The sequence below is a fragment of the Empidonax traillii genome, unplaced genomic scaffold, assembly GCF_003031625.1.
Source record: "Empidonax traillii isolate 1590-97213 ecotype Southwest subspecies unplaced genomic scaffold, ASM303162v1 scaffold256:size688067, whole genome shotgun sequence".
Classification (NCBI taxonomy): Eukaryota; Metazoa; Chordata; class Aves; order Passeriformes; family Tyrannidae; genus Empidonax; species Empidonax traillii.
In genome coordinates this window covers 29,803-51,232 of record NW_020955449.1, presented here as the reverse complement: position 1 = coordinate 51,232, position 21,430 = coordinate 29,803, and the positions used below count along the sequence as shown (strand labels likewise).

General features: G+C 48.0%; 1 protein-coding gene across 1 annotated transcript in view; it reads right to left on the bottom strand.

Moving 5' to 3' along the window:
• The window catches only part of MAP4K3 (mitogen-activated protein kinase kinase kinase kinase 3), a 77,168-nt gene extending 71,531 nt beyond the window's left edge, over nt 1–5,637 (bottom strand). Inside the window, exon 1 of the mRNA XM_027889211.1 lies at nt 5,510–5,637. Within this exon, the coding sequence (XP_027745012.1) occupies nt 5,510–5,617 (108 nt within the window). The 5' untranslated portion in view covers nt 5,618–5,637. The remainder of the gene's footprint in view (nt 1–5,509) is intronic.
• Nucleotides 5,638–21,430: the final 15,793 nt, after the last annotated feature.

Sequence of the window (21,430 nt, the reverse complement as noted above, 5' to 3'; positions counted from 1 at the left end):
GAAGCAGGATCCTTCAACCACTTCCTTCAAATGCAGATTTCACTATCTCAACGGGAATGCATTACGTTTTCTAGAGGCCAAGATTAGCCCACAATGCCTGCATCTACATGCAGGTACTTTATTAAATGTGTAGAGCATTTATATACAACGTGTGCTCTAGAAAATGATAGAAGAATCCTAATTCTATCAACAGCAAAAAAGAATGACACTCTTCCAGAGATCTAGATTGCCATCTGGGGAGAAGTTTCAAAAATTCCACCAACTGCCAAGTCAACTGAAGAGGCACTGTATAATTAAACAGGAAATAATTACTAGTGTCTCTGTAACAACAGCAGGATGACAGATAAAAATATTACGTAAAAAAACTACCACCAACTAGAAATAAAACCTAAAAAAAAAGCGCCAGGTTTTATTGTTACTTTACTTGCAAAAATTAATTAACAAAAATGCTTCAGAATTGTAAAGACCTTACTACTCTGCAATAGAGAACCAAAGAGCAATGGAGTGAGGCAGTACTGATGTGCTCTAGTTGGGAAACACCAGTCAAGCAAAAGATGTGCAAATGGTGTGTGCCTGAAAAGGACAGTATTTAGCACTGCCCCTAATATATTCCACTTCATAAGAAGAAGAGATCTGTGCAGCTGAACCAGTAGAGATGTAAAATCCGAGGAGATAAATCTCTTGACAAGTTTATATTTGTCCTTCAAACGGAAACTGATAATATAAAGCATATAATGCTGCAACAAAAACTAAGCCAAAAAGCAAAGACAGCAACAACAAGGGCTTTTGGTTTTGACCACTTCCTGTGTGAACTGTTGAACAAAATGATTTCTAAACAAGTTACTACTTCGTGGGATAACTGGTTCCAGGGTACAAACAGGCTTCCTGAGCCTGATTAGCTCTGCTCTTCAGGAAAACACACCCAAGCAACTCCCCAACCCTCTTGCTTACAGCCCTACAGTCCTTCTCTTCAGCCTCTCTCAAACCCTCAGAACTCCCCTACCTAAAAACAGTTCGCTTCCAACATTCTGGTAGAAAGTGTGATACCACAACCCAACAGAGTGATAATTTTAGAAAGCAATGCTTTGATAAATTTGATATTAAACAAAAGGATCTGAAACTAAGAAAAACAAAAATCTCTGTGCAAGGCACAAACTATTGGTTAAGGAAACCATGGTCCCAGAAACTTAGGCCTTCTAGTACCTAATCAGTGTAGTAAAAATGGGATGGTAAAACACCCACCTCCCTCTCTGTCTACCTGACAAGTTTCAAAAGCCAATTAACGCTGAAGAGACAGAGCCTTCAAAACAGATATTTACTCCTAATAAAATCATAAAAAGCTTCAAAAGTTGTAATGTCAAATCAGGAAGAAAGGAAGGCTAAAATGCCTATCAAAAAGCAGACAACTGAAAGGCATAGCTTCAATATTTCAGAAGCAGCAAACTGCAGAAGAATCGCCCCTGGATCACTCCAGGAAAGAGGACTATGGGCACACACATGCAGAGAAGAGATTTGTGTGTAGGACACTGCAAAATGGAAGTTCATCAGGTTTCAGGTTCATTTGACGTGAACACATTCTATTCCAGCAACACACAGAAGCTCTATCAGCAACCAGACACTCCAAAACACGGATGGCAGCAGAAAAAGCAGAAACAGTCACCAGGTGTTCCCCAGACATACCCACAGAATCCTAAATTTTCATTGTGAAGCAGTTGAGCCGGTGAATACATGACTTCCCTCACCAAAACCAACTACCTTGCCAAAGGGCTGGGAAACAGAAAAATCAGGCTTTTCTTTTTTTTAAAAAATAAGACCTCAAACAAAGTGCAACCCACCGAGTTCTGTGTCTTCATTTGTTACCTGGCTGAAGTCAGGTAACATTAATGTTAACATTAAAATTAACGCCAAAAAACAACTGAAATAAGGCATAACCCTTGCAGGAACAACAATCTCACTAATTATCACAGCTGTTTGAATTTCAATAAAAGGGAAAGTAAAAGAAGGGTCTTTTTAGTAAGATGCTGAAAATCTTTGGAAGGGTCCACCCACACAAGATGAATGATCTCTGAGATGGCAAATAAAGTTCAACCTTTATTAAACCAAAGCAGTATCTTTTTTTTTTCAAGATATGCTGTGATATAAATTTACCACATGAACAAAAGCAATGCACCTATAATCACCTCAGAATATACTTCCAAAATATGTGCAATTGTTACCAAAACCAAAGGTACTGGAATGGGGACAAACAGGACACATCATAATATGGTGTCTGTCGGAAAACCCCGTGCAGCACCTGTAACCCAAACTTTAAAAGAATGTCATACCTTACAGAGAGCCTGAAACTAAGGATGGTTAGAATGGCAATTTTTAAGAGACATAAAAGTCTTCTTAAATTAGAGAAGGATAAATGCAGAACAAACAAAATTAAGCAGCTACTTCATTCAAGTCTAGGAATATTTCCTGCAACTGAGCAGGACTGGACAGTATCCCTGTTTCACAACCAATAAATCACAACTCTTCTTTCACACTTTGGTGACCACCTTTAACAATAAAATTCTTTGCAACAGTGAAATACAGAAGCACAAAAGACAGAAATGACCTGCATAACAACATAATTAAAGGGATACATGAAGAACTAAGCAATTCAGATAACACTTCACCTCCCATGACAAATTTGCACTGGTGCTAGTTAGAAGACATACATATTGTTGACTGTGAGTATCTGATAGAGAGCTAACAGCATGAACAAGTTATCCATTACCTTTCTAGTGATGAATCCATTATCATTTGCTCCAAAGCTCTCTGAAAGCTGAACTTCGGTGGGAGTGCAGATAATTGCAAAAATATTGGCTCGAGCCAAAAATCCCACATCGGCATGTGAGTGTAAGAGCAGGACTCACGGCAGCAAGACTGTATCCATCTGACCCACATCCTCCTTCCCGTCCAATCTCTGTAGCTCAGTCCACACCACCAGCTCTTATGTCAAATTCAATAAGCTTCAGAATAGAGACTCTGCTTCCCTTCTTTTTAATAATTTATTTTTTTTTAAACTAAACAAACATTGAAACCACGTCCTGTTACAGTTCAGTTTGACTAAACCGGAGTAAGGGAAGTAGATGCCAGCCTGGTCTGCATTCAGCTCCTCAGTGCTTTGCCGGGAAAGCAGGTTACAGAAGAGGCAGCATTTAGCAAGACTGTCAGTTTATTAAGACAATAATCCCTACCTGCTAACAGTAGAAACGCTTCCCTCTCCCTGCTAAGGGGGGAAAACCACAAATTACAGCCTGAAGATACCCGAGTACGTATAGTGCTTGGAACCACTGCCGAAATCCCACCACTGATGAGCTCTATCATCTCACGGCTGATTTCAACTTCACGCAATGATTTCATCAACCACAAAGTTCACCTACAGGTGACAGGACGAGGGCAAATGAAAGAGGCTTTACAAAACCCCAAACATAAGATAAAGCCTAAGCAAGTTCACATGTGGATGACAGTTCAGACTATATTACTACTTCTTTGCCACATTAAAAGTAGCCAGCTTTCATTGTCATTTTTGGGTACTTTCATGCTCCACCTCGAAGACACCCTGAGCAAGACCTTGCCTCAAAATGAAACAGGCAATAATCCACACAGGAAAAAAGCAACTCTCATTTTCCCTACACTGTCCACTATCTAATCAGAAAGCACTTACCTCCCATCTAAAAGAAATAATTATAATACCAGCCCAGTGTATCCTAGTCCTGTTATCACCACCTATCTCGGCTATCATAGGCAGATTGCAAACATTAACAAATCCACTCTGAGGAGAGAACTTCTGTGCCTCAAAGGAAAAAGAGTCACAAGCAGTGCCAAACACTGGCCACTCACAGAGCACCAAACTGAAGGATACTGCAATGTAAGAATGGTAACCATTGAGAAAACATCACAAATCCAATTTAACCTAACAGGTTTCAGATACACATGCAGATACATATTTCATATGTAAGTGTATTCCAGACTATGGTTAGAGGTAACGTCCTTAAAATTAAACCATAAAGACTTGGTTAATTCAAATCCATCAAAATCACATACAGAGCACTGAAAAAATCTGACTGATAAAGTGTCACAGAGTCAATGTTCCAGTTAAAAACTGCACAGAAAGAGACACACACAGAGAGGCACATCGAAGAACAGTTAGCAAAAAACAAAAACCCCGAGCACAAGGCAAGTAGGCTTGGACAAGTAAAAGATCAGCACAGCAGACAAACACACCAAGAAAGCTGGCAAGGTGGGGCGTGCAACACAAAACCCCCTTTCAATTAAACAATTAATAAAGCAGGCTGTTAGCAGACTAAGAGTGCAGTAACAAGAGGATTTAGGTCTGAAACTTCCATAACATTTAAGCGAGATGAGATTAAACGAAATCACCCCAACCCAAACAAGACTTCATTCTAGGCACGTTCACTTGGAGTGAAAGGCAGCACCAGCACCAGTTCTGTGTACCTCAAATCAGGGAATGGCTCTACGTGTTTCCCTACAGTCCTGCCTACCAGCACAAGTTCCCTCAGACACATGTGCACACCCAGTGATGACAAAAACAGGCCAGAAGGTGCTTGGAAAGCACAGGGATCAAGCAATGCTTCCACCAGGCTGCACATGACAAACTTCAGTTCTTCCCTCTGCTCCAAGACCAATCAGGACCAGATAACAACCAGGGTCATCCTATCCCAGGGAGAGACTGTCACATCCCAACAGGCAAGGGTTCAACTGGATACACAAATAAGAACCAACACTGCAAAGCGGGGAAAAATGTCAAAGGATATTATAAAGTCCTCCTAAACCTCAAACTCATGTTCAGTTGCTTTTGCCTTAGGTTTGATTTTCCTACATTTACTTAAGTTAGAACAGAACCCTGAAACACTGACCCTGACCACACCAGTTTGCCCTCCGACCGCGCAGCCTCACGTTTCGCACCGACACAAGCACAACACACCGGAATCCCACCCAAGACAGCGGCGGGAGCAGCAGCCGGGACAGAGAGCCCTGTTCGCCTTCAGGCACACGACTTCAAGTGGCATTTGGGGCTGGAACCGAGCGAGCAAGCTTCCCACACCCCTACAGCCCCCGGCCCGCTCTCGAAGAGACCAGCCCCCCAAGCTCCGCCCGAGCCGGCAGCAGCAGCAGCGGCCGGGGCCGGCACACGGGAGCAGTGGCCAGGGCGGCTGCGGGGCGGCTCCAGGAACAGCGTCAGTCCCGCACACACCCGCATCTGCCCGGCTGGGACGCAGCCGGGCGGGGGCAGCGGCGGCCGGGCCGTGGCGGGGGGCAGACCCCGCCGGAGGGGGGGCGGTCTCGATGCCCTGGGGAGGGCCAGGGTGGGGAGGGCCAGGGCACGCCGCTGGGCGACGGAAGACGCCCCCCCCCGCCCAGATTTTGGAGAAGGAGGCCGGCCAGGCTGCGTGACAGCGGAACCCGCCGCAGTGGGGACAGAGGCGAAGCCCCCGCCGGGCCGCGGCGCTGCGCCCACCTTGTAGACGTCGCCGTAGGTGCCGCTGCCGATGCGCTGGATAAGCTCGAAGTCCTCCTGAGGGTTGCGCCGGGACAGGTCGCACACCCTCCCGCCGCCGCCGCTCATGGTGCCGGCGGACGCTCCGCTGGCCGCGACCCGGCGGGCCGGGGCCGGGGAGGAGGCGCGGAGCGAACGCGGCGGCACCGAGCGCTCAGCGCCCCCCCGCCCGCCACGGCAACATGGCGCCCGCCGCTGCTCCGCGCACGCGCGGGACAGCGCTCGCCCCCTCCTCCCCCTCTGCCCCGGGGACACCCCCGCGCCTGCGCGCCGGGAGCAGGGCCGGGCGGGGCGTTCTGCGCGTGCGCGGGGCTCTCGGGGGGCAGCAGGGTCGCGGGTTCGGGACCCGCCGGCTCTGAACCCCTCCTGAGGAACCAGCGCGTCCTGCCCCGGCCAGCGCCGGCTTCCCCCGCAGCCGCGGCCCGTGTGCGGAGCCCGCCAATTCCCCAGACGCCACAGCCCGGGGACACCGCGGTGCTGTCCCTGTGCACCAGGGACCGACCCTGGTCCCCCGGCCCTGGTGTCCATCCCCCGGCTCTCCAGCGTGGGACGCGGCGCTTTCCCGCGCCCGGGTGCGTGGGAGCCCAGCGCGCCCCGTCCCGGTGCACAGAGCTGGGAAGCCGCTTGGGAAGTAAGATACAACTCGCAGGTGTATCCCCGAAATGCCACGCAGTGTAAGGATTGCAGAAAAAATTGTTTCCAAAGTCGAGAACACTGGACTTCAAAGAACATTAATCCTATTCAAACACTGTGCCTGGGGAAAGATGCGCCCCCTGCTCTTCCCAGGGCATGTATAATTTCTGGCCCGCCCTCCACGGGACTTACCTTTCTGTCATGTCGAGGAGCGTTTCTCTTGAATGCAGGAGGAGAAAACATCTAAAACTCTCTCTGGGGAACGACACGTCTTTTAGTCAGGCAAACTTTCTTAAGCGAAGAGCCCTAATATCCTCGAAGTAACATCTTTCGGAAAGGGTCTCCTACCCTTACACCACAGTAGTCCTAGCATTGCCCAGTTGCCCGCAGCCTCCAGTGGTGGATCCTGCAGGAGATCCCGGGGCCCTTGCTGGCTCCTGGGAGGTGAATGCCTTTCCCCAGCGGGACATGGGAAGCACACGCTATGCACCCCTGACACAGCCTGCGCACACCCATCCAAAGCACTCTTGTTAGGCAACATCTTCCTCTCATCCATGAGACAGCTTCCTCTTATTTTGTGACTTTTTGGAGCATTGTGCACACCCCCCTGAGGTACAGTGTGTGCCTTTTCTCCTCTTACACTAATGATGCCGGTGTAAAGACTTTCCATCCCATCTTGCACACAGGTTTCCAGCACGGGGGAGGCGTGCGGGTTCCTGCTCCCTCCCTGTCTGTGCTCCCCACCCACTCTGTGCAGGGAACAAGCACCAGACAGCTGTGGGAACCCTTCTCCCCAGATGTGCAGCCCCTGAATTTGTGTGGTGAGTGGGTCCTGGAGCACTTCTTGGGCTCTGTCCCAGTGAACCAGGCAGAGCTTTTCCCGCAATGCTTCTTCTGCCAGTGACTTATGGGTGAAATAAACAGAGTGGGGTGAGGGAGGAGCTTTGGACACAGAAATGCACCATCTGCTTGCTGTCCCTTCCTGCCTTGCCAAAGATGTTGCTGTGGCATCTTTCCTCTCTGCTGAGAAGGTGGACTGGGAGAGGGGGCTGGGCATGGCCCCATTTCAGTGTGTGATTACCAGAGCAGAAAAGGAGTTGAGGAGCTTGAGCTCTGGCACGGGATGCCTGGAAAATTGCATCTTGTCGGTCAGTGTGTTTGTCCCTCCAGCCACCCTGGGCCGTGCATTCCTGTCCTTGGCTTTGTTTTTATGACCTTTGCTCTCACAAGCAAAATGGTCTCAAACCTGCCAGATTCAGATTGAGATTCGGGTGTCAGTAATTTTTCCTGGCACGTGACTGGGGTTTTTGGGGCACACTGTGCTGCTTTCTGCTGTGGAAGCACCAGGACAGGCAACAGGCATAGATTAGCTGGACAGAGCTGCTACAGATGCTCCCAGAGCCAATCCAGGGAGACTGGGCTCTGTGACAAGTTTAAGAGTAGCAGCAGCTCTGAGTGAGTTACAGAAGGAAATGCCAGAGAATCAGAGCTGTCCGGAAAGGCTAACAGACATCCTGCTGGGGAGGGCCGATAACCTTGTCACCCTCCTGATCTTGCCTCTTCGTTTCTATCTCATTAGAGGGGAACTGGGTTATAGTTGTTCCCATATTATGTTCTTGCCAAGTTCTGCTTTGGTAGAAATGGTTATGAATGAAGCAAGCAGGATTATTTTATCCCTTAAATCTTGCTTTCTATCCATGGCATCTGCCCACTCTTCCTCTGCTCTTCTAAAAACACCCTGGGAACGTCTGTGTCCCTTCTCTTTGGTAAGGAGAAACAGATGGAGCTGAGAGATGTGCCTTCCACCACCTTCAGAAACAGGTCAGATCAAATTAGTGTCAGGCATAATTTGTTTTCCCAAAGCCTTGAGAAGGCTTCTCTTGCTTTCTTTTTTTCCTTAGCTGTTGCTATTGGTAAGACAGTCAAGTCATATGCTGCAGAGGGGCAGACTGGACTCCTCTTCAACACCGCTCAGGAAGGTCAAATTAATTCAATAAAACTGCATTTGGGTGTTAAACATTATTGTGATAATTCAGTCAATGCCAATTACTTTAAGAGTTCTGGTTCCTTCAGGGATCACGAGTCCCAGCTGCAGTCAGTGGCACCCCACAGGAACAAAAAATACTCTGCTGAGGCTGGATGCCTTGTTGTTTCCAGCTGTGCTTACGACATCCTGTTGCTGGGACTCCTGCTGCTGCTACTTGGATCCAAAATGCTGCTTTGTGCTCTACAGCCCTAAATCCTGGCCACTGCTTGAAGTGGGAGCTCTGGCTCTTCATCCACCGTGTGCTGGCAGACTGCACTTGGCTCCAGGTGACACCAATGCAATTTGTCACAGTTGGAGACCTCTTCCCACCTCTCTGGCATCTTTCCTTGCCGGACTAAAGGGCGAGGTGCTGCACATGCCAGTGCTGTGGAGAGAAGGTGGCCTGTCCCTTTCACTTATGGCACTGGAGCTGCTGTGAGAGGGAAGGTGTCCTTACAGGGGCCTGTTTGAGCCAGGTGGGATCAGATATGGAGGCAGGCAAGTTCTTTCTGGAATGCTGAAGGCTGCCTTGGTCAAGGTAAGGGCTGCACTTTTTGTCAGTCCGAGGACAGGTTGGTTGTGCCCCAAAAGAAGTGTATGAGGGAAAGTATAAATTTAGAGGGCCCAGCTGGCTCCAGATGTGGGAGGTTCACATACACAAGCCCCATACTGGTATACTCCTGTTGCAATCGCTCCTGATATCCAGAGGGAAGAGCTAAGCCTCACATTTTCAGGGGTGACTCTAGGACTGTAATAAAGCAACAGTACAGCTGGACTTTTTTCCCACAAGGCTTTCAGGTAGTACTTCACAGAAAAAAAGAAAATGAAACTTTCCAGCATGATGTCAACAGTCTGAAGACTTGGCTTCTTCTGTGCTCTCTTTCTCTTTTAACAGTTCCCCAGAGCAGCTGTCTGTTCTCCAGCCCCCTCCTGACCTCAGACAGCATCTCCTCGGTACCACCTCTTTGCAGCATCTCACGTCTGCTCCTGTCCGCTCTGGAACACTATTTGTTGTTTGCTTCCCATTCAGCTGAGCAAGCTCAGCTCCACCTTCCAAAACACCTAACACCCTTGCTCAAGGAGGGACAACCATACAGGATGAGACTCTTTGCACTGTATGCCTGGTTTGTTTGTAAGCAGCTGCACAGCCTTTTAAAAGCCTTTTAGAGGAGCCACCTCTGTGGTGTCACACTGAAGAGCAAGGTGCCAGCAGTGACAGCTCATGCTGGCATTTGCTCTGCAGAGAACACGGAAGGCAAAAATGGCTTTTTTTAGCTAACTGGTGCCCCAGGGCAGCAATGGCTGCAGGGGCGAGGGAGGGCACATCTCCGTGGCATTTGTCAGATGGTGGCCCTTGGGGGATGCCAGTTGGCAGTGCAGCATGTGGCAACTGGAATCCAGCCAGATCCCTGCATCACTTCTTCCTTTCATTATTAACCCCACTCCCCTCTTGCAAAAATAAAGCCTGTGTGTGGTCCAGCCTGACTCCTGTGTCCTTCCCTCTCTGCTGCAAGTTTCAGGTTTCAGCCAGCACTGCCACTGACCAGCATGGGCTGCATGAGGGAAGTTAGCAATAGCCAGTTCCCAGCAGATAGAATTCCTGCCCATGATTTTGCATTAGACAGAGCATTGTTTTTCCTGCTTCAGCACAGGCCTTTTCTAGGAAGGATTTTCTTCCAGGAGAAGCATGAGTATAGCATGAGAGGAAACACACAGATGGTCTTTGCCCAGCAGCCCAGCAGTAAGCATTTCCCTGTTTCTACATCTCTGTGGAAATACTCATATGAGTCTTTCAGAGAGAAGCAGTATCCTTTTGGAAGGGGCAAAGGGGAAGAAATCAGGTTCCCATGTAATAGATAATGTTTTATGAGTGCTGCAGGCCATTGGTGCATTCTTACAGTACTCGTGTCCTGGGCAGATGGTAGAAGGATGGGGACCAGGGGTGCAGGTGACAGGGACTAGCTGCAGGGGGTAATTCCTAGCACTAGGAGGGAAGACTGGTGCTGGGTTTGGATACGTGGTGTGGAAGCGCCTCTTCCTCTCCATCTGGTGTTGCTCAGAGATGCACTGACTGTAAAGTACCACTTTTCCCAGGCAGTACACTTGCACAACCATCCCTTCAACCTGATGAAGATGGTGATCCACCAGGAGGAATGGTGTCTGCTTCTGTCTCAGTTTAATGAGACTGAAATCTTTGCTGAGGGGAATGAGTTATGAGGAAGACCAAGCTCCTCCCTTTAATAAAGGGATGTTATTTTTTTCTTTCTCTATACTTCCTCAGTTGGAGCCTCTTAATTCTGGATTTACACTTGCTTAGAGGGAGGAGCTTCGTCTTCCTCATAACTCATCCTCCTTAGCAAAACACTTCAGTCTCATTAAAGTGAGACAGTCAGATACAGATCATTGTAAGCATAAGACTGAGAAGAGAAGGGAGATGTGAGAGGAAGGTTGGTTGAAGGACAAAGGTATGGGAGAAGAAAGAGGGGGAGGTGAGAGTCAAGGGTGGTGGAACACAAGAGTATTACCTTAAAGCAATAACCATCAATTAAAAGACAGCGGGAAAAGTCAGTGCTAAATTAGGCTAAGAAGCACAGCCATACCAAGCAGACTAAAACCCAAAAAAATCAATAAATTGATCTGGGAACAATCAAGATGCCAAGAAGTAATGGTAGGAGAAACCAGCATCAGCACTAAGCACAGCTTTGTGGCCAGCCTTCCCCACGTTTCACTTCGCCACTAAGCACTGAGCAGTGTTTTTCAGCAAACAGTAGGTCCTGTTGGAGTCATCTCATACTGTTTATGTGCTTGTCTTGCCATACATAGATCAACACAGAAATACTCCCTCCAGATAGTTCATCCATCTAATACAACACCAAGAGTTTTATTTTGTTCTACCTTGGGCAAAGGGCACACATAGCCACAGGTGACACTAAACTGGGAGGGGGGCTACCCTAAGGAATGGCAGAGCTTCTGCCCAGAGGGGCCGCAGTCAACTTGAGAAGTAGCACCTTGTGGTGTTCAGGGAGCTCTGCACAAGGGGTGACACAACTCTGCTCATTTCAGCTAGGCTGGAAGATTCAAGCAATGGGCCAACCATTATCCAAAAGTATGTTACTATCACAGATAAGATAAAATGGGCTACACTAGAAACCACACCAGAGCCATAAGAGTGATTTCTACACACTCTGTTCAGAGCTGGTGAGGCCTTACCAGGATTCATCTCCAGTGTTACGTCTCCAGTTCAGGAGGGATGTGGCAAAACAGGAGAGGAGCCAGCTAAGACTAGAAATGGTTAGGGGCCTGGAGCACAGAGCCTCTGAGGCAAGGGAGCTGGGTTGGGTAGTCTGGTGAAAAGGAGGCAGAGGGGGCATCTACCAGGAGCCTGTGACTGCTGGGAAGGCAGTGACAGACATGATTAAAAAACTCCTGCAGCACCAGGCAATGCAGTGAGGGACGACACAATCACAGATTGCACCTTGAGTGGCTCACACATGAGGAAAGCTTCTTCCCCAGGAAGGTGATGTCCCCTGGGACATGTACCCAGAGAAGCAGGGATCTTCATCCTTTCTGGTGGTTTCTTGCACAGTCCTCCTAATTCCCAGCAACAAAGATCTGTGTTTGTCTATGAAAGCCCCAGTGGATGTGATGTAGCATTGGCAATGGGTCTGCTCCAACAGGGAGGCTGGGGTCACCACAAGCCCCTTCCCACAGGCACGACAGCTGCATCAGAAGGAGACCTCACTATTGTATAATGTTGTGGAAGGTCCATAATTAGTTTCTCAGCAATTTGGTCTCTTGAAATACAATTAGCCTTAAGTCTCTTCCCTTACCCAATCAAAGCACCTTGCCAGAATCAAGCAAAAACAAACTATCAAACAAACAAACAAACAAACAAAAGAAACAAAACCCCCAAACAGCCCAAACCCTGAACACACTACTAATTGTATTTCCATACTAATCACAGCAGAGTAACACAATGCACGAGTCCATCTGAGCTTGCCAAGTTGCAGATGCTTGTCCAAAATAGCATCTGAAAGAAATCTGCAGTCATTTTCTATAAAAATACTTCACTGTCAACAGCAACGGGAAAGCCTTGAATTAGACTACCCCACCTCTTAGCCCACAGATACCTTTCGTATAGACTAAAAGAACTGCTAAGAGCTCTCTCTTTTTGGTAGAATTTTTCCATGTGTTTCTTTGCAGGTAGACATGATCCGAAATTGTTCATCCACGGGGCAAGTTTTTCTGTCTTCCAGTTGTGCCCTTGGAGTAACATTACCCAGTGAGGAAAAAACATTATTTTTGCTCGAAATAAGTCTCTTCACCTGAAAAAGCCAAAGCACATGCAAATGCTGCAAAGAATTGACACAGAAAACAGTTTATTTTTCACCCCAGGAGATCTCATTAACGACATTTCAGACTCTTCAGAAATAAGCTTTAAAGTAATGCTGCAAGGCACATGGAAAAAAAATGCATCCAGATCTCAAAAAGAGATGGAAACTTCTTCAGACAAAATATGCATCTAAAAATATTGCTGAAGGTGAAAATCCATTTATATTGAATACTACCACATTTGTTTTTGCAGTTAGAAACATGGAATCATTTAGGTTGGAAGGGAGCTAGAAGATCATCCAGCCCAACCATTAACCTAACACTGCCAAATCCACACTGAAATACATCTGTACATCTTTTAAAAACCTCCATGGATGGTGACTCAATGACTTCCCTGGGCTGCTTGTTTCAGTGCTTGACAAGCCTTTTGATAAAGTCTTTGTCTCCCAAAGAAACTCCTCTCAATACCAACAGGCTTTGACTAAACAAGGATTTGAGATTTTGTCTCAACTCCTCTCTTGTCATTACAATCTTTTACAATAAAAAGATCTGAAACACTAATAGGCACCTTCCACCTCTCCTAAAAAATAGGGAGAGAAAAGCAGTACCTTATGACATCCAAAGAAAATGAGGTGAGCTAACAAATGATACAGGATTTGTTCTGATCAGCAAGGTTCCACTGGATCACTGCCATACTGCTTTTCAAGTGTATCAGGATTTAAGTTCGTTTCAGCACAGTGCAAGAAAGCCACCAATTCCCAGCAGTAGAGATCTTCCTACATTTATATATGAAAGCATCCATCTTTTCAGAGATACCATCTGGCACCAGAGACTCAAAATGTGTCTGTCTGCCTCCGAGAAAGGATTCTTCAATGCCATTTTCCAAGGAGGAAGAATTCCCCTCAACATTCAGGGCTTTTGCAGTGGCAGTTTCACCTGTGCCATCAGAAGTGGCATTAGGAGAGTGATTTTCAGCACACTTGGTAATGCCATCTGTGCACTGAGGGAGACCTTGGCTCAGCAACAATACAGTAGTCCCTCCAACACGAATAGCCTGGCAACTGCACAAAAAAAATAAAGGTAAGGTGTTCATCCTGCTTGGCATTCATTTTTCTGTGCAGAACTCAACAGCGCTGACACTTCAGATGCCAGTTGCAATTAATGAAGCACCTAAACATGTCAAGCATCATGGCTCAACTCAGTAACCTGTATCTCCAAATGGAATTTAAATTCCCTAACTTCATAACTTCCTAAATGGGATAACTGGGCCCTAACCTAATTCCCAAACATTTCTAACCTTCAGGAGTTCTTTTCATTGGGTTAGCAAAGAATATGGATCCAATTTTTTCTCTCTTGGTGTTCTTCCAAATATCAAAGGCAATATCACCTTTAAACTCCATTTTTGGTTTGCATGAACTTCCCACCAGTCTGCAAAGGAACAGATTCTCAGGGCAGAAAGAACTTCTGAGGTTGAAAAGGCAATTTTGAAGCTAGCTTTTCCCTTCAGAAAATTTAAAAGGTCTGTCCTTTCCCTGTTTCACTGATCTTTAACAGATTTCAAACTCAGGAAAGAGAGGAAAATTAACAATTGTTTGTAATCCATTTTTCCAGGAAAGAGAGGAGAATTAACCATTGTTTGCAATCCATTTTTCTTGGTATATGAGGAAGCATTACACTTGGCTTGGGCTTTGAAAGAGGGGAAAAAAGAGACTACCTTGGCTCAGTTCACAGCAAGTGGGTTGAACAGTCTTACTGGTGGTACTCTCATAGTAATGTTCCTTTCCTCAGCTCTACCTGCCCAACAGAGCAAACAGGACCAGAAGACAAGGGCAGCCAAAGGGAGAGATGGTCAGTGTAAACTGATGTAAGGTTCTGCTGCTGTTCTGCGGAGCTAACTCACCATCATCACATTCCCACCACATTCCTGCATTGGGTGAGTGAGATCAACACTCGCTGAAGACCAGTCCCACAGAAAGGGCTTGTTTTCAGCCAAGAAATTTAATAAAAGAGCAGATGGTTTGAACTGCCCATTTGAAGCAGCCTGGTAATAGCTTGGCTCAAGCCTGCCATGAAATGGCAGGATGAGAGCTGAAAGGAAACGTCTAAAAGCAGACCAACATATGCTAACAGAAAGGAAAATGCATACCACCATTTTCTACCCTGAGATCCTTCCCACCAAGGCAGGCTGGTGAAAGCCTGGTGGTGAATCTGAAAGGAAGGTCTATGATTTTAGACAAGTAGACCTCAACCGGGAAAGTTTATTGCTTTATTTGCCTGGCCATGCTTTAAGCTTGTCTAGGTCTTCCTCTCCTCTTTCTCCTTTCTGTCACTATCAAGCCTTGTAAAGAACATTTTGACTGTGGCCCACACAACAAGCTCATTCTTTGTCAGCTTGTGCTGCCATCAGCACTTCCACAGCTTACAAGACAAGCCAAAACAACCTCTAAGGACTCAGACTTCTGACCACTGACTGAGACACCAACTATTTGTCTCATATTAGAAAAGCTTGACATCAAAGCAACTTCCATTATCCTAGAAGCCAAGGCCAATCACACCTTTCAAGTAAGAAATAAAACTACTATATTGTTATTAATAAGAAATATATTTCTTACCATTCCTGTAAAAAATAAATATTGCAAGGTAACAAAAAAATTATGTATACTTCATCTTCCATATACAGGGGGAAACACCCAGCTTTTGTCTGTCATGAATTTCCTGTAGGACTAATTTTGAGTCAGGCTTTGAGTTCCAGAATAAGATCCTAAAATTATTAACTTCTCCCCAGAGTAGCTCATGAACTAAGGCAAACAGATTCCCTCTCCCAGGAAAAATGCACTGTCATTTAAAATACTCCTACTCCAACATAGCAACAATTCAACACTGAGCTTTATGAGCTCATTGGGCACATTTGAGTTACAAGCAACATTTTATCTGGATTTCCCTTGGCTGTGTTCTCATTAGACAGGAAAAAACCTCTCCCGTGACAAGTACTCTTCGTGATATTCACAAGTTTGCTATTAAGGCCTAAGATGAACTAAAAGCCTCCCTCAAGACAGTCTTAGATTAATTAAACCTCAGGAAAGATAAGACACAAACTGGGATTCCATACCCCACTATGCCTAGCCCTAAATCTAACCACTTTACCAAAGTATTTCACTGAGAACTACAGCACGAACTCTTAAAACTGTAAGTTTGGGTGCCCCAAACTCACAGAGAGGAGCCTATTCTCAAATTCCTGACCCCTAATCCACCCAACCACCCCTCACCAAGACAGACTACACTGCCATCACCAGCTCACTCTCCTTAGAACGTAATGGTGAAAATAAGAGCCTCCACTTAGTACAGACAATAAAAGAACCCTTGCCACGGAAGAGATTTGTGTCATTAGGGAAAGGTGAAACAGTAATGAAACCCCCAAGCAATAAAGAGCAAAGATAAAACACCTGTACCTCTTGCATCATGATTAACAACAACAAAGTAAAATGACTTTAATCTTGCATCTCAAAACCCAAAAGAGCTATTTACCAGCAGCTATCACTGAGTGAACTCATCTCTATTGCAAAAGAATGGAATGAGCGGTGAAAAGCAGATCAGTCTGGGTGATAGATGGTTGGTCACCTGCGAAATAAATCTAAGTTCTCCCTTAATTTTCCTCCACAGACATTCAGTCTCCCCCCCATGTAACTCAAGTTACACACACATGTAACTCCCTGTCAGACCAGCAGCCGGGAGATAGGAATGTGCTCAGGAAGTTTTTGAAAACAAATATTGAAGTGCATGCACATCTTTAAGAAGAAAAGGCAAACACTAGTGTGTGAAGAGCTGTTTTTTCCCCCTCACCCTGCCCTGGTTATCATTAGACACAGGATTCCTATCTGCACCGTTTTTCAGCTGGTGTTTTAAAATGTACCGAAGGAGAATGGGACAGTTAAATCCCTCAGCCTGTATACCAGGAGATGCTACTGCTGTCCCAGTTTAATCTGTTGCCTCACAAGGTTGTTAAAATATTATTCGGAGCCCTTGTCTTTTAGCAATGAATAACTTCAGCTGAATGACCAATGATAACTTCAGCTTATTTACAGGCTGAGTTATATGTGAATTTGATTTTGAAGTAACTGGTTTTAACGCAAACAAGCCTATGAACTAAAATAAAGGTTTTGTTTAAAATTAAGTAGTGCTTTTATTTTTTTCCAATTTATGGTGGTGTCTGATAAAAAATCACATTGATTTATTAAGTACAGGTGCAAGTTTGCTGAAGTTTCTTTTGTATTGGTCACTGTGGGTTGAGTGTTACAAGCTCGTGTACGGTGCTTCTATTAACTTGCCTGGGAATTTCAAGGAAAGGAGATCTCTCCATTTCTCCCTTCTCTTCTGCTTCTCTTTGCACAAAAGTTGACAGATCCACCCTCAGCCTGAGACATGCTTGTTCTTTGCTCTACAGCTCCTATGTCCAGCAAGATGGGCAAGACTAATGCATTACCTCTTTTTGTGCCTGCATTCTGGGACTGGATGATTTTTAACTGTAAAAACACAGAATTAACACTTGATTTGCCTATATTTTATAGCATTTCCCCCCAAAGCTTCTATTAGAAGTCAATACCTAACACAAATGTAGTGTAATCATGGGATACAACCAATGGGGTACTGCACAGGAAATAAATGTGTTAATTTGACCCAGTGTGAACAAGACTCCGGTAGTGATAATTTTTCTTACAGAAAGTTATTTACCACGGATAATAAAAATGTTTGCTTAAATTACATTTGCCATAGCTCACAAAAACCTTTTCAGAAGCACACTTTTTGCCTCTTGTGGAGTGAAAGTTGTTTGGGGTTTAAGACCTCTCCAGTGTGTGGATGGAGAACATACTGCACTGTCTGTACATAACTGTTTTCTGCTGGGGAAGTTCTCTAATATTAAAAGGAAATACTTTGAGAGTGCTTTTACGTTTTCAATATTTCAGAAAATCTTAACCAGTGTTTTTTTAGGTCTGAAAAGCTTTTTAAAAAAAGCTGCTGTTCTTTTTGTATATAAAAATGTAAGCAATAACAATTATGAGAAAAATATGTCCTGCCCCATCATGGGAATGGGGATACCTTTTGAAGGAAGTTGCCAAACTGGATTGGTCCTCCAGCTGCTTTTTTTTGGGGGGATGATATGTGTAGTTGTCATATTCCCATTATGTCACCATACCATCCATCTTTCTCATCAGAACACGATCCAGTGGTGTAGCCAAGAGTTTCAGGTAATTTTCTTTTGTACCTTGAGGACGTTTGTTCCTCTGCATCTGAATAGGGATAGGGAAAGACACAGTCCCTTTGTGGTCACAGGCAGAGTGTCTTTTCCACTTTTGCATATCAAATTGCAGATGCTTGGTGGAGCAGGTTCTTTACAGGCTGATGGTTACTGCATACTGTCGGCTCTACGTGTTCACAAGGAACAGCTCGCCTCGCTGTTGGAAAAGCACATTTTTCTACTGCAACCATTTCTTGCTTTGCTTGCCCTCTGCATAAAGGATTGCAAGAGGGCAATGGTTCAGGGAGCCCATGTACTCTTCAATTCCTTACTCTCCCTCAGCTGAAGAAAAGAAGGTTACCCATGCAGCTTTAAAAAGGCACTGAAAGAGAGTAAGTTTACATTAGATATTAGGGAAAAAATTCTTTTCTGTGACAGTGGTGAGGCACTGGAAAAGGCTGCCCAGTGAACTTGTGGATGCCTCATCCCTGGAAGTGTTCAAGGCCGAGGTGAATGGAGCTCTGAGCAACCTGGTTTAGTGAAAGGTGTCCCTGCCTATGGTAGGAGGATTGGAACTGGATAATCTTTAAGGTCCCTTCCAACCCAAACCATTCCACGATTCCATAACAGCAGTTGCTCTCTGTGGCCGGCAGGGGGCGCTGTTGGGCCGTGGGACCGCTGACGGGGGGAAGGAGAAGGGACTTGAACGCAAGCCCAACGAGGAGAGGCTGAGGGAGCTGGGGTTGTTTAGCCTGGAGGAGGCTCAGGGGAGACCTCATCACTCTCTACAACTCCCTGAAAGGAGGTTGTAGCCAGGTGGAGGTCGGTCTCTTCTCCCAGGCAACCAGCAGTAGGACAAGAGGGAATGGGCTTAAGCTCTGCCAGAGGAGGTTTAGGTTAGATATTAGGAAGAAATTCTTTACAGAGAGGGTGATCAGGCATTGGAATGGGCTGCTCAGGGAAAGGGTGGATTCACCGTCCCTGGAGGTTTTTAAGATGAGACTGGACGTGGTACTTCGTGCCATAGTCTTGTAATGGCAGCAGTAGTGGATCAAGGGTTGGACTCGATGATCTCAGAGGTCCTTTCCAACTCGGCTGGTTCTATGATTCCGTGAACGGCCGCGCGCTCCGGCGGCTACGCAGCAGAAGCAGCAGCAGCGACTCTCCCGATCGGTTTTCCACTCGTGCTCGATCTTTCACTCGCTTTCCCTCTCGTTCTCGCATCCTCTCCCATCCCATCCTCTCCGTCTTTTCTTTCCCCTCTCCTCCCCTCCCTCTCTCCGCCTTTCCCGCCCTCTCCCGGCCCGGCTCATCCCGCCGCCCGCCCCTGGCCGCCCGTGCCCGGCCCGCCGCGCTCTCGCCTCCGCAGGGTTCTCGCCCTCCCAGCTGTGGCGCTGCTGGAAGGGCCGCTCCGGCCAGGGCTGGTGCAGCAGCACCGTCTTTTGGCTCCGCCTGGCCCAGGTCCTGGCCCGGCCTCGGCTGCGGCTCCTCCCGGAGTCCTCTCGCAGCCCCGCGCGGGTCGGTCCGTCGCTGCTCCTGGCCAGCCCCGCTGCCGCCGCCTCCTTTGCGGGCTCCCCTGCCCGAGCCCCGCCGCTCGGCAGCTCGGCCGCCGGATCGGGAAGCAGATCGGGAAGCAGAGCCCGGGGAGGTTTGGGGGCCCCGGGCCGAACGTGGGGAGCCCAGTGTCGCCCGCACGGCCGGAGAAGCATCCCTGGAGCAGCTTTACGGGAGGACCCGCTGTCGGGGAGCGGCGGCTGCGGCAGCGCTTAATCGGGGACGCCTCGCGGGCGGTGTCCCGGCAAGAGGCGGGGACGGGTCGGAGGAGGGCAGCGGGCGGCGAGCTCAGCCCGGCGCTCCTTGGCTTGCAGGTGCCCGTCAAACGCGTGTCTCGGGATCGCATCTGGGAATGGGTCAGGCTGGTGAGTGAGCGGGGCCAGAGGGAGAAGCCGGGGCGTGCCAGACGGGGATGCAGCTAGGCCCGGGAGGAGCGGGCGGGGGAGCGGGCGGGGGATCAGCGGGAGCCGCGCAGCAGTCCGAGCCGGGGAATGTCCAGCAGCGGTGGAGCGGGGCAGGAGGCCGGGGGGCATTATCTGGGCGGGGGATAGCGGACCCCGGCGAGGTATTAGCCTTGCTGACTGTATTGTGGTCCCCTCCGCAGCCCGAGGGCGCCTCTGTGCCCCTGGAGCTGGTGCTGCTCCTCAGGATGTCCTCCGGTGGCTTCCGCGGCATCGTGCAGCTCCTGGACTGGTTCGAGCTCCCCGACAGCTTCGCGCTGGTGATGGAGCGTCCAGAGCGCTCTCAGGACCTCTGGGAATTCGGGGACGAGCGGGAGTCCCTGACGGAGGAGTTGGCGCGGGGTTCCGCCAGGTGCTGGCGGCTGTGCGATATCAAGGGCAAGAACATCATCCTAGATGTGGCCACCGGTGAGGCGAAGCTGATCGACTTCGGTTGCGCCACGTTCCTTAAGGACATGATCTACACCGGGTGGGCAGGTGAGGCCACACCCAGGGCCCAGAAGGGCACCGGAGGTTCCCCCTTTTTTTGACGGGGGGGGTGTGTCAAGGGGCGGGGGCGAGATTAATTCTGCAGCCAGCTACCAAGTTGCGTTTCAGTGAGGAGGGGGTGCATGCTGTGCAATGGGAGCCTGGCTCCTGGCCCTGCTGACAGACTCTGCCCCCAAGCCTGGCCTGGGTTGGGGCTGGGGGAGCCAGCTTGACCAAAACAAACACCCGTGAGGGTAGCAGAGGCAGGGTTGCAAAACCCGCGCACCAGCCACTTTCGTTTGCAGGTGTCAAAAGGGCTTGGGATGTTCTCCTCCCCTTTTCTGCCTTATGATGTTTTTCCTTGGCCAATGCAGAGGCAGAAGTTAAAGGCAGAGTTTCCCCTACTCATATATGGGTGTTTCCCATGCATGTATGTTGTGGTCAGGCCTTCCCAGGGTCCCCATTGCCCTCTTCCAGCACCGGGGGCCTTCTCTTAGAACCCAAAGTTTGGAAAGAAGTTGGGTGCTGACAAGAAGGCAGCAGGTCACACCATGGGCAGCCATTGGTATAAGCCCTGCATTCCCAGGGATGCCTGGGTGAGGGTCTGGGAGTGGGCAGCATCCACCTGATGAGCACCTGATGTCCCGTAGGAACACCAGAGTACAGCCCAACAGAGTGGATCCTCTTGCACTGCTAACCGTGGCTATTCAGCAACAATCTGGTCCCTGGGCAACCTGCTCTATGAGGGGGTCTGTGGGGACATTCCTTTCTACGATGATGAGGACGTTGTCCGGGGCCAGCTTTTCTTCCCATCCACGTGTCTCGTGGCATTAAGAAGCCAAGAAAAGTAGTCTGTTTCCCTGAGACCGTAGCAGAGTAGGGAGCACAGTTGATGAGATGCTTCTGCTGGTGCTAGGGGAAATTGTGGAGGAAGTGTCTGATTGCTCTCCTTCGTATTTGAGAAGTCTTGGCAGTCTGGTGAAGTTCCCACAGACTGGAAAAGGGGAAACATCCCACCTGCACCTTAATGGCATCGTGGTCCTCCTGCAAACTGGGGCACAACTGTGGTGTCCTGGAATATGACATCAAGCTGGAGAACATCATCCTGGGATATGGGCACTGGTGGGGCAAAGCTGATTGCCTTTGCTTGCAGCACCTTCCTTGAGGACACACTC